General features: G+C 42.9%; 2 protein-coding genes across 10 annotated transcripts in view; one reads left to right on the forward strand and one right to left on the reverse strand.

The window, feature by feature from the left end:
* Nucleotides 1–5,912, reverse strand: part of GC (GC vitamin D binding protein) — a 49,657-nt gene extending 43,745 nt beyond the window's left edge. Inside the window, exon 1 of the mRNA XM_083571488.1 lies at nucleotides 5,615–5,912. Within this exon, the coding sequence (XP_083427614.1) occupies nucleotides 5,615–5,678 (64 nt within the window). The 5' untranslated portion in view covers nucleotides 5,679–5,912. The remainder of the gene's footprint in view (nucleotides 1–5,614) is intronic.
* Nucleotides 1–13,391, forward strand: part of SLC4A4 (solute carrier family 4 member 4) — a 352,153-nt gene that overhangs the window by 274,920 nt on the left and 63,842 nt on the right. The gene's annotated exons all lie outside the window — the stretch shown is intronic.

Genomic DNA, 13,391 nt, shown 5'->3' on the forward strand with positions numbered 1-13,391 from the left:
TGTTTAAGGACAAGGGATGATGGGAGTTGAAGTTCAGCAATATCTGGAGGGCCGAGTACAGTGGTACCTCGGGTTAAGTACTTAATTCGTTCCGGAGATCCGTTCTTAACCTGAAACTGTTCTTAACCTGAAGCACCACTTTAGCTAATGGGGCCACCTGCTGCCGCCGGAGCATGATTTCTGTTCTCATCCAGAAGCAATGTTCTTAACCCGAGGTTCTATTTCTGGGTTAGTGGAGTCTGTAACCTGAAGCGTCTGTAACCCGAGGTACCACTGTATTCCCTATCCCTAGCCTAGCTTGCCTAAATAGCATGGGCCTAGCTGTGCTAATGCCGCCCTCATACTATATGGCAGGATAACTGTGCATTTTGAAACGCACATGCAAAACAGTGCAAGGATATCTTTGTCTTGCAACTGTGAGAGAAACAAAGGGAAAGGTAAAAAAAGAAAAGGTAAAGGACCCCTGGACAGTCAAGTCCAGTCAAAGACGACTATGGGGTCGCGGCGCTCATCTTGCAGGCTGAGGGAGCCAGCCTTTGTCCACAGACAGCTTTCCAGGTCATATGGCCAGCAGGACTAAACCGCTTCTGGCGCAACGGAACACCAGACGGAAACCAGAACTCATGGAAAATAATAATAATAATAATAATAATAATAATAATAATAATAATGGCTGAGCGGCTTCCAACACAATATTAAAATACAATAGTCTATTAAACATTAAAAGCTTCCATAAACAGGGCTGCCTTCAGATGTCTTCTAAAAGTCTGGTAGTTGTTTTTCTCTTTGACATCTGGTGGGAGGGCGTTCCACAGCGCGGGTGCCACTACCGAGAAGGCCCTCTGCCTGGTTCCCTGTAATTTGGCTTCTCACAGTGAGGGAACTGTCAGAAGGCCCTCGGCACTGGACCGTTTACCTTCCAGCCACAGCGGTACCTATTTATCTACTTGCACCAGCGTGCTTTCAAACTGGTAGTTTGGCAGGAGCTGGGACAGAGCAATGGGAGCTCACCCCATCGTGGGGATTCAAACCGCCGGCCTTCTGATTGACAAGCCCAAGAGGCTCAGTGGTTTAGATCACAGTGCCACCCAAACCATAGGACACACTGTTCCCATACCCTAGACTGCAGGTACAATCTCATGCATCCTTAAAAGGCTCTCCTGTTGCCAGGCTGGTGGAAGCTGCTCTTTCATAGTCCGGTGGAAGACCTGATGCCTTGCCTGTGGAACGTTCCACCTGCAGAGTCTGGGAAGAGGTGAGCTGCATTCTAAGGGACCACAGGCCTCATCTGCTCCACAGACTGGGAGTTCCTCACCCCTGACCACCTCTGGGAGAAGGTCTAATGAAGGTCCTCCAGTGTAAGAGCCCAAGAGCCTCTGTCACGCAGAGCTATACTGATCTAGATGGACCAAAGTTTTGACTCAGAATATGGCAGCTTCATCTCTCCAGCCAGCTGTGAAAGTAACATTGCAGAATAATAATAGAAAAGAGGGACTCACACTGTGAACATAAGAAGAGCTCTGCTGAATCTGGCCAAAGGCAAATCTCACCCAGCATTGTGTTCTCACAGTGGCCAGTCAGATGCTTATGGGAAGCTGGCAGGCATGGCTATGACGTGAGGGCAGTAATGGTCTCCCTTCCTGCAGTTTCCAGCCACTGTATCTGACGGCGGAGTTACAACTTATTTGTATTGTTTTGTTCCAATTTTAATATATGTGCTGCTGAAGCAAAGAAAGTATTCTAAGCAGACTCCGCAGCGTTTTTCTTTCTTTTGTTCCAAAACACATTTTTTTTAAAGTATGAATAGCTTCAATACTTAATCCTTCGGTGTGCATATTTAGCTCTTTATCATCTAATCCGCTCCCTGTGTTTTCCCTGTTCCTGTTTGTTAGCTACTTGCAATGTGAAAATGTCACCTTCGTTTGCCTTGGGGAGTTGTATTGTTCTATGGCTGAAAAGGTCTTAAGAGAAAGAGCTTGTCGGTGTCTGAACGCAGATCAAAAGGAGAGGAAATGCGCAATATTCTCATGGCAAAGGTGGGTTCATCCTTTTGTGATTGGAATTCCACCAGATAATGCATTTACCCTGGGAACTCCTAGAAATAAAATGTGCTTTTAGCAACTGAAGAAGGGGGCACAGCTCTGTGGTAGAGCATCTTTTGTCTTCAGAAGGTCCTAAATTCAATCCCTGGCATGTCCAGTTAGGGTTGGGAGAGACCCCTTGGATAGTCATTGCCAGTTACTGGGCTAGAGGGACCAAGGCATCTTATTGTATTCCAAGGACTTCTATTCCTTCACTCAACGTCTGAGCTTGGCTACGTGCTTGGGGAGAAGGTCCATGCAGAAGGTCCCAGGTTCAATCCCTGGCATCTCCAGGTAAGACTGGGAGAAACTTGAGCTTGAAACTCTAGAGAACCACGGACAGATACTGTAGATAATTCTGAGCAAGATGGACTCAGTATCAGGCAGCCTCTTGCCCTGACAGAACTTGCTCACGAAATTTCTGAGGATATGCCTGGAGGTGCAGAGTGTTCTAACACAGGTGAGTGGTGAGGTGAAGGGCAAACGGGGACAATTTTGCATCAACTGGCATACTGGGATAGGCCAACCAGAATGTTCAAATGCTAGAAGGATATATCTGAACAGTTGCTAGAAGGCTGCCTGTTTGGATAGCTCAGTTGATTAGAGCGTGGTGCTGATAATGCCAAGGTTGCAGGTTCTATCCCTCTATGGGATAGCTGCATTGAAGGGGGGTTGGACCAGATGATCATCTCGGTCTCTTACTGCAATTCTATGATTCTATGATTTATCTCTTGAATTCAAGGATTGTTGATATCCACTATATCAGGGTGGTCAACTCCCAAGAGACTGTGATCTGCTCACAGTTAAAAACTGGCTGTGATCTACCCCCTTTTTTGGGGTTCAGGTCAAAGTTGATTTTTTTCAGGAAGGAAGTAAAATGTTGAGTTTTTTTAGAGGAGCGACAGTTGTTCAGCTTCTTTGGGGGGGAACCAATGATCTACCTGTGATCTACCGCAGATGTCCAGTGATCTACTGGTAGATCACGATCTACCTGTTGGACATGCCTGCACTATATTTATACCAATACTTATTCAGATTTTCTGAGCATATAAATAAATATTGGAGTTCAAGTTGTCTTAGAGCAGCCTTGGCCAATGTTGGATCCTCCAGATAGCTATCTTAGATTTGATAATTAAAGATAATCTTGCATATTAAGAACAAATTAGGCATTGCAGGAGGGGTGTTCTTTTACAAATGTAGCAAGGTTGGGGTCACATTTAGACTTCTTTCCTGGCTGAACTTTTTAGAATTGCTCTCTAATCCAACATGAATTTTCTACTGGAATCTCACCCTTTTGCAAGGAGCCCTCCGCCCTCCCCTTTCCCTCTCCCACTACTTCTCATATTTAATTAATATTTTCCCTTTGTGTCAAAATGCTTTAAAAGAAATCCTTTTTCAGAACTGGTATTTACTGGGAAATATGGGTTGGGTAGAGGAATTGAGTGGGTGGCTGGCTTTGTAAATCAGGAGATAGTAAAAAAAAAAAATTCTCTTTGCTTAACTCTAGTTCTACAATTGAAATCTTTGCCACTTGTTAAATTCAATTCTATATTAGCAACAACAAAAAAATATTATACCCACCAGTGAGCATAATTAGGGATTGTGTGCTTGTAGAGGTTCAGGTTTCAGTGAAGCAGCTTTGTTGAATTCTTTTTAGGATGAATTAGGAAACTGTTATTTCGTCTTTAGAGGGGATATCAAATTCAGACTTCCCCAACCTGGTGCCCTCAAGATATTGCTGAACGACAATTCCTATCAGCCTCATCTGGCATGACAAATGGGCAAGAAAGACGGGAGTTGTTGTTCCAGACATTGGGTGGGATTTGACGTCATGCAGAGATGAATGTTCTGCCTGCAGAAGCACATCAGCTTTCTGGATGGAGCTATCCTTCCCATGTGCTTTTCTGGGGGTTCTCTTGACTGCCCCAGCGCCAATTTGGGGGTGTGCAAGGTGCTTGGGGCAGGAGGAGAGTGGGCTCATTTAATTTGGTAAACTGATACCCTTGTGCAGATGGAACATTCATCTAGTGCGACGGTGAATACCTCAGATAGAAGATTCGTGGGGTGTGTGTGTGAGAGCCCCATTGTACAAATCGAAGTATTTGCAAGGGAGTTCTGCTTACGGGGTTTGATAGGTGAAACCCATATGAACATACAGAGGATGGTCATGCCTGCCTGGACTCTGGACATTTATATATTAGGATGAGGAACCGGTGGCCTTCCAGATGTTCAATTCAAATTCCAGTATCCATGGCCAAAACATTTCTCTGTAACCAGGACTCTAACTATCTGTGGCCTATTAGAAGTGGGGGGAATGTTTTTACCCCCAACACTCTGTTTTAATGAATCTATGTGTGGGTTTTTTGTTTTGTTTTGGTTGTACGGCGCTTTGATTTGCCTTGGGCAAGATAAAGCGACTAACAAACTTAATAAATATTCGAAGCTAAATAATGATTGGCCTTGCTAGCTAGGGCTAATGGGAGTGAGCGTCAAATTTTATTCATTTCAATTATTTATTACATTACAGTGGTACCTCGGGTTACAGATGCTTCAGGTTGCAGACTCCACTAACCCAGAAATAGTGCTTCAGGTTAAGAACTTTGCTTCAGGATGAGAACAGAAATTGTGCAGCGGCGGCGCAGCGGCAGCAGGAGGCCCCATTAGCTAAAGTGGTGCTTCAGGTTAAGAACAGTTTCAGGTTAAGTACGGACCTCCAGACCGAATTAAGTACTTAACCTGAGGTACCACTATATGTTATATATTTATTAATATTTATAAATTGTTTTATTTATTAATTAAATGGACCCAATGGTTCGTAGAGGTTCAAAGGTTTCCATCCTCTAAGTTCTGAACAAGCAGGGGTGCCAGTGATACATGTAGGTGAGCAAAATCATTTTCACAAATTGTGACTTGGGACGGGTCTCTTTCAGACCTTTTAACATACATGTGGAAGTATGGCACACACAATCTAGGAGTTCATATAATGCCCAAGCAATTCATACACACACACACACACACACACACACACAAACACACACAAAATATTTCTCTTCAGAACAGTGGCGTAGCATGGTGGGTGCAGGGGGGGCCGGTCGCACCGGGCGCAACATCTGGGGGTTAGGGTTAGGGGGCGCAAATCCACGGGTTAGGGGGCGCAAATTACTTGCCTTGCCCTGGGTGCTGACAACCCATGCTACGCCACTGCTTCAGAACACTCTTACAAATTCACTTGCTTAACACATTTTTCCCAAGCAAGTGATAATGAGTTTCTTTCTCACTGCCAAGCAAGGACCAGAAGCAATCAGTGTAGCTTACGAACCCATTGAAACAGCAATTTCTTGTCCAAGTGCAAGCAAATCCTCTCAAACGTTTCTGCCCGTATTATGAAGCTCTTGACAGGGTCTTAGAAAGACCAAAATCGAACCCTTTCTCTTTGCTGTCGGAGGCAACCCAAAATTTCCAATGGAAGTTTCCACAGCAGCAACACACAACGTGTGCCTGCATACATATGTATATTTTTTTAAAGTCCTTACCTCTTTCGATTGCATGGCTATACGTTAACATGAGCAGCAAGGCGGTTATGATGACGGCCTTCATTTTCGTCCCCTGACAATTGCACAAGTTTAAAGGGAAGATGATACGATCGTGGTTTGCTTCCCTTGGGCTGCTTCACAAAGGCGGCGGAAAAGTTTGTTATGCCACTTATATCTATTTACTCCCAATTTTTTTGATCAATCATTAATTTTGGGGTGGGGCAGGGGGCATGCATCCTTGGCCTGGCTGAGATAAACTGAAGCTTCTTCATCAGGCAAACAGACCCTGGTGGGTGCTGACAGACTCCAGACCATATTCCATTTTAAACATTAACTTAAGAATGCTCGGTTTTGGCACATAAAAGAGAGAGGACCTATGTGGTCCCTCTGCTGCAACATCTTGTTTCTGACAGGACTCTCCGCATCAAATGTGGCACATTTATCCAATAAAAGAGTAGACTCTGGCACTGTGCACCAGATTTGTCCAGAATCCCAATGCAAATCAGGCCTGTTTGGAGGGAACTGGGCCTTAGACAACTTGGGCTGAGACAGCCACAGATCCCTGTGGGTCAGTTTGGATGCCCCAAAGGGATCCAGGGCTGTCAGTGGGTGGGGTATCAGGCAGGAAGGAGAACTAGGTATCACATTTCCCTGCGAAAAGACCTCCTCTACTACCAGCTGCATCTTCCCAGAAGAAGCTAGACCACCCTTAAAGGCAAACTAAATCAATTTTCTCCCCATCCCTAGACTGTACCGGTCAGTATCAGTGGCAGTGTGCCTCTGAATAACACTTGCTGTAGATCTTTAGTGGAAGAGGCTATAGCACTCATGCTTATGGGCATCCCATGGGCATCTGATTGCCACTGGGAGAGAAGAATGCTGGATCTTTAGTCTGATCCAGCAGGGCTTTTCTAGTGTGAAAATGACACAGTGCATTAATGCTATACACAGAGATAATTAAGATATAATATCAGTATTGTGAGTTAACCAGTCTCATATAACCAACATATTTTAGTCTAATTAATACACAAAAGGGTTAACATCATAAAGTAAGCTGTCCTGGCAGGCTTAGCTCTCCTTGGGAGGGACTAGGTGATGAAGCTTCCAATCTACCAGAGAAGCTCAATGTGTGAGGAGATCAGAGCTGGTTGCTGCAGCTCAGACTGCATGGGTCTTAAAAGTCACTCTTGAGTTCCTAGACCAATAATTTAGGAACTTTCACCACTGATGCTCAGCCAAGTTTTACTGCGTGTGTAACTTTTTCTAAATGCTGTATAGATATGCACATGAACTTGACCTTTGGAGAGTGTGCAAGTAAAGTATTTTAAACTTACCAAATATGTAGTCTTTTTCTATGTGGGGGAAGAGGGGAATTTTTTGAAAGAACTCACAAGGGCATATTGTATCAGTTAACATTATTTCTTAATATATTAGTGGCCATGTGATAATCTTAGCTTATAAATTTTATTTTTTAATGTCTTAACTTGTATATTAAAGTACTTTTATAGTTTAGAGTAGGTAATGTCTTGATAATATAAATGTTTTAAGTTTTTTGTATCAATCCAGTATATTTTCTTTTAATTGTTGAATGTTTCTGTGTATATTGCGGCAGCCTTTGGCTATGTGCAATATAACTGCCTGCCTGCCTGCCCTGGATCTGTCATTCACTCTTCCTGATGGCTCCATCCAGGTACCATAACTTGGGAAATCAAAAACTGGCAATCTGCTCCTGGGCATTTGTGAATTCTTGTCTTCAAATCCAGGAGCTGAACCTACAAGCTGTGATGGACAGGGCAGAATCCATTGCCACTCGGGGTACTGTAAGAGCTGGAGGAGAAGAACTATAGCAGAGCACTTGCTTTGCATGGATGCAGAAGGTCTCAGGGCATCCTCTGAGATTCCCAGCTGAAAGGACCTCTGGCAGCAGAGCTTAGAAACAGAGACATCTCCTTAAGACTCCAAAGAACTGCTGTCAGCAAGGCTAGATCAGTCCTGCAACCACAAATGTTACAAACCCACTCTCTGATACATGTATGGATAAACCCTTTGACCCTGAACAGCAGCTGAGCTCTATTCTGAAACCTTGCGAAATGCATCTGCAAAAATAATAATAAACCAAGATAACTGACAATACAATTGTGGGGTTTTTTTTGAGTGTTTTTATTAAAAATTCCAACATAACAATTTTAACAGACATACATAATCCACATTATTCCCCCCTCATTTTCCCCCTCCCCCCTAAAAAAGAAAAGAAAAAACCCTCCCTCCCCCCCGACTTCCTTCAGTTCCTTTCTCTGGTTTCTCAGTACATAATTTTGTCTGCATGTTATAAAATTGTAATGATCCTCAATTTATCTGTCTGTATATTACCAATAAAGAGTTTGTGAATGTTTATTCAAAACCTGCAAGGGAGTCCAGTTCATTTTGTTGTTTCTTCAAGTACTTTGTAAAAGGTTCCCGTTCATCTTTAAAGTCACAGTTATGCTTGTCATGTAGTTTGTGTGTCAATTTTGCCAATTCCGCATAGTCCATCAATTTTTCTAGCCACAGTTCTTTAGTCGGGGTTTCCTCATTCTTCCATCCTTGTGCTATTAATACTCTTGCCGCCATTGTCGCATACATGAAAATGTTTTTAAAATTTCTTTGGCAGGTCTTTTCCCACAATCCCTAACAAGAAAGCTTCAGGCTTTTACACAAATGTTAAATGGAACATTTTCTTCAACAAAATTGAATGTGTGGTGCTCTGATTCCAGCTGGCTTGGTTGAATTGCTCTGGGTTCAGGGGAGATGAATGCATGGGGTGGGAAAGCAATGTGCAAGCAGTATGGCCAATGCGTAGGGATGGTGGGAGCTGCAGGACGACAAAATTCGGAGGGCCACAGGTCCCCCACTCTCACTGTTCTGAACTAGGTAGTCTTGACGCTGTATAAGGTTGCATATGCACACACAAACACCCCCCCCCAAGAGGTCCACAGCTTCTAACAAAAGACAAGCAAGTGGAGTGAGTGAGCCGAGCTTTTTAAATAAAACATTTGCATGTACAATGCAGAGCTAATCTCCTCCTGAGACAAAGGTTGAAGTCTAGTCTGCCAGATATCATGGTGCTTATATAACACATTGCAAACATCCAATGCAGATAACTAGACAGGCAGAAGGAGGGCTGATCCCATTACAAATATCCTATTCAGTCCCCTGACATAGAGATGTCTTGATATATTTCATGGGACATTCTAGCTGTGTTTTATTGGAATGTATACCTTCCTATTCTATCCTGGGTAGTAAGCATGGCAAGAGCAAGGGACAGAGGCAAGGGACCTTAGGCTGAATTTGTTTGCACATTTTTTGGAAATAGGGAATGATGAGCTCATCCTTGCTCAGCTCTTGTTTCATGAAAAACACTTTCTGGGGTGAATCAGACGCTTCTAGAAGTATTTTACAGTCTGGTTTTCTTTAGCAACCATTCTTGTAAAATGGGTGTGGGGGAGAGGGAGACCTCTTGCACCTCAAGGTCCACATTATCTTCTAGACAACCTTCTGGGAGGGGCACATGCCAGTGGTGGGTGGGGCCAGAGACAAAATGGACTGTGCAACCAACCAAAAATTTATCTTTTGTATGAGTTGGCTAGCTTTTCTTATTTTCTTTAAAAATCAAGTCTTCACCCAAAGGCTTTATTAATTCCTCTTCCACCACAGCCTGTTATTTCTTGACACCCCCCCCCAATTTTCATTCTTTCACCCCTAATCATGGTCATTTCTTTGCCTCAACTCCCTAGAAGACCCCCTCATATTTTCACCTCTCCCCTGGACCCTGCCATTACTTGACCCTTCCTCAGCATATGGCTCTGGCCTTAGTTTTTTCTTCGTGTGGGCTAATTTTGACACACATTTGCATGCCCCTCACTATCCTTCATCCAGGCAGGCAAGAGCTATTAGAGTATTCGAGGATATGTTCCAGCTAGGCAAACAACAACAATGACACTCAAGGAAGATGTGGCTGAGCAGGGCGTGTGGTCTGAGGACACTTCCAAGGGCCAAACAGAACAATTGATGATACAATGGGCAGGAGGGGAAGTATCAAGCTCTCTGGAGGAAAGGTAGCATATAAATGGAATCAACAAAAGAATATGCGAGAAGGGCTTCAAATTTCACCCTGCATTCTGTGACAGGACTGCTTCTCACCTGTTGCAAAGAGGGAGATTGCTGCACTTTGTTTCCCAACTCAGTCATTCATCCATGGGGTTTCAAACCTCCATCACAGTCTGCGCACTCTGTGCATTCTTCTTACATCCAGTATTGACTGAACAAGCTCAGCTGGGGAAAGTGCCTGGATTTCGCTTTAATCAGAGCAAATGGGACCTTTTGTGTTCATCCTTTATGTAAGAGCTCACCCCTCGGTCAAGCCACCACTTGACCTTTTTCAATAAAACTTAGCAGGTTGAGGCTATTAAAAACTTTCATCGCAAGACGTCTCCCATAGCTCTTAAACAATCTCTTTTCTTCTTTTCACAGGTCAAAAGGTCTTTAAAAAAAACAACCCTTATGAGACACGACGAGGTATTATGGGTATACTGGGCAAGGGTTAATGATGGTAAGGATGGCCCTTTAAAATAGGGCTGATTCAAGGAAACTGGTGCTTGACCTGAGTTGGGTCAAGATAACTCTAGATCATCCTGGGTTAGTTTGGGCCACCCAGAATGATCCAGAACTGCCAGAGTGTTGGGTTGGAAGACCGTAGTGGTCTGCTATCAGTCAGCTGTTGCCATCATGACAGCTGAAATCATCATGACCCACCTACCTATCAAAGCTGGTCCATGCAGGGAGACAAAGATCTGACTCCCTTGGCCAAACGTGGGCCACCTCTAGGCCACCCATGACTTATAGGGAAGAGCAGAATAACCTAGATGCTCAGATAAGCAAGCAGTTGGGAGATCAGACTGGGAACTCACGGTTTTGTATACAGCTGCCACACGTGGTGAAGCATCTTCCTAGCTAGAAAAGGTGTCCCAGCTACAGGAGTGAATCTACTTAGCCAAGCTGACCATTTGCTGTTCTGAGTGTATATTATTTTATCATTTCATCGCTTTCACAAAGGAAAGGGCAACAAAGCCTTCCTGTTCAGGATGGGACCTAGGCTGAGCAATGATAGCCCTTAGACATGGAGAATTTCAAGGGAAGCCCAGCAATTAAAGGTGTGTTCCAAAGCCATGGGACCATAGGAAGCTGCCTTACACTGAGTCAGACAATTGGTCCATCTAGCTCTGAGTGGTCAACACTGACTAGCAGTGGCTCCCCTAGGTTTCTGGCAGGGAGCCTTGTTCCAGCCCTTTCTGGAGATTCTGCAGACTGAATTTGGGACCTTCTGCATGCAAAGCCAAATGATCTACCATTGAGCCTTGTAGGCATCAAGAATGTTAAGTCCCCAGTCCCAAGCCTATTTCATAGAAGTTCCTGCTGAACTCGGTTGGGCTTAACTTTGAGTGAATGGGATTGGATTGCAGAACATGCTCTGCCTACAAAGTAGATCAATTAAAACCACATTAAAAAACCACAGTATGAAGACTAAAAAGCCCAGCTAATTCATGTTATTTCCCAGAAGCAACTTCATAAGCAATGCTTATGAAGAAGGCTTATGGATTTGAACATTGTGTGATGACAATGACTCTCTTTCAGCATTGTGACTCAATGAAGACTAAGGAACTCCACTCAGTGGAAACAGCTTCCATTTTTCTTCCTTTCCATTGCACTTGCATGAGCTTTTGGAATGGATGCAATTTTCCAGCTCAGTCAATTTTCTCAATATCACTGTCTTGTCCTCTGATTTATTTACTGCATTCCAAAGCATGGTGCAATCTGTCCTGGAGTTTATCAGTAATTATTCATATCTTCCTTAGAGGAATGAGGGTGTGCTTTGTTTGCAAGGCTTTGGAGAGGAGAAAGGCAGTGAGACAGCCTACTGCAACTCATATTATGGGCTAGGATGTCTGCATTAAATGACCTTGAATGCATTCCTTTGCTGGGCCTGATGGTATTATTTTATTTATTTTTAAACATATCAGCTGTATCATAAAAATATTGATCAAAACAGCTTACAATGATACATGTAAATAATAAAGGCATGTGCAAATTTAAAACCAGAAGCCATCAACTAACCATTATAGAAATATGTACTTTTAATTGCCAGTGTATGTTGGGCAGAACAGTAAAGTTTTAGGCAGTTGTTGTTGTTTTTTTTATAAAATTTTTATTAGATTTTAAACACATAATAAAAGACAATACAAGACAATACATAAACAAACAAACATATAAACACGTATACTTTCTTAACATTTTTTCCTTGACCTTCTTTCGGCGACTTCCCCATACCTCCCCTTTCTGCATCCCTGTTATCAATCTTTTCAGCATCCCCTAATTTCCATATAAGACTTTCTTTAGATCTTGTTTCTCATATCCAATTGCTAGTCACTGCAATTCTGTTTTGCATTACCCAAAACATTTTAGCATTCATTAATTTTACAACCGTTCTTAAGATAGATTTTAAACTTCTTCCAATCTTCTTCCACCGTCTCTTTCCCTTGGTCACGGATTCTGCCGGTCATCTCAGCCAGTCCCATATAGTCTATTACCTTAGTCTGCCATTCTTCCAGTGTGGGTAGTTCTTGTGTCTTCCAATACTTTGCTAATAATACTCTTGCTGCTGTTGTAGCGTACATAAAAAACGTCCTGTCTTTCCTTGACACCAATTGGCCTACCATACCCAGGAGGAAGGCTTCTGGTTTCTTCACGAACGTGCATTTAAGCACCTTTTTCATTTCATTATAAATCATTTCCCAGAAAACCTTGATCCTTGGGCACGTCCACCAAAGGTGGTAGAAAGTACCTTCAGTTTCCTTACATTTCCAACATTTATTATCGGGCATGTGATAAATTTTTGCAAGCTTGACTGGGGTCATGTACCACCTATAGATCATTTTCATGATGTTCTCTCTTAAGGCATTACATGCCGTAAACTTTATACCGGTAGTCCATAACTGTTCCCAGTCAGCAAGCATAATGTCATGGCCAATGTCTTGTGCCCATTTAATCATAGCTGATTTAACCATCTCATCCTGTGTATTCCATTTCAACAGCAAGTTATACATTCTTGACAAATTCTTAGTATTGAGTTCCAAAAGCTCTGTTTCTAATTTTGACCTCTCCACCTGGAAGCCAATTTTCCTGTCCTGTTTGAAAACTTCATTTATCTGGTGGTAATGTAGCCAGTCTCTTACTTTAGACTTCAACTTCTCATAACTCTGCAATCTCACTTTCCCCTCCTCATGTTCTATAATTTCCCAATACTTTGGCCATTTGGATTCCATATTAAGTTTTTTCACTTCCTTAGCTTCCATTGGTGACAACCACCTGGGGGTTTTGTTTTCCAGCAAATCTTTGTATCGAGTCCAAACCTTATACAATGCTTTCCTAACAATATGGTTCTTAAAACCTTGATGGATTTTTACCTTGTCATACCATATGTATGCATGCCAGCCAAATCTGTTGTTAAACCCTTCCAAATCCAAAATGTCTGTGTTTTCAAGAAGCAGCCAACTTTTCAGCCAGCAAAACGCCGCTGATTCATAGTACAGCTTTAAGTCCGGCAGGGCAAACCCCCCTCTTTCTTTTGCATCAGTTAATATCTTAAACTTTATTCTGGGCTTTTTGCCCTGCCAGACAAATCTAGATATGTCTTTTTGCCACTTCTTGAAACAATCCATTTTGTCTAAAATCTGCAATGTTT

The sequence above is a fragment of the Podarcis filfolensis genome, assembly GCF_964270895.1.
Source record: "Podarcis filfolensis genome assembly, chromosome: 9".
Lineage (NCBI taxonomy): Eukaryota > Metazoa > Chordata > Lepidosauria > Squamata > Lacertidae > Podarcis > Podarcis filfolensis.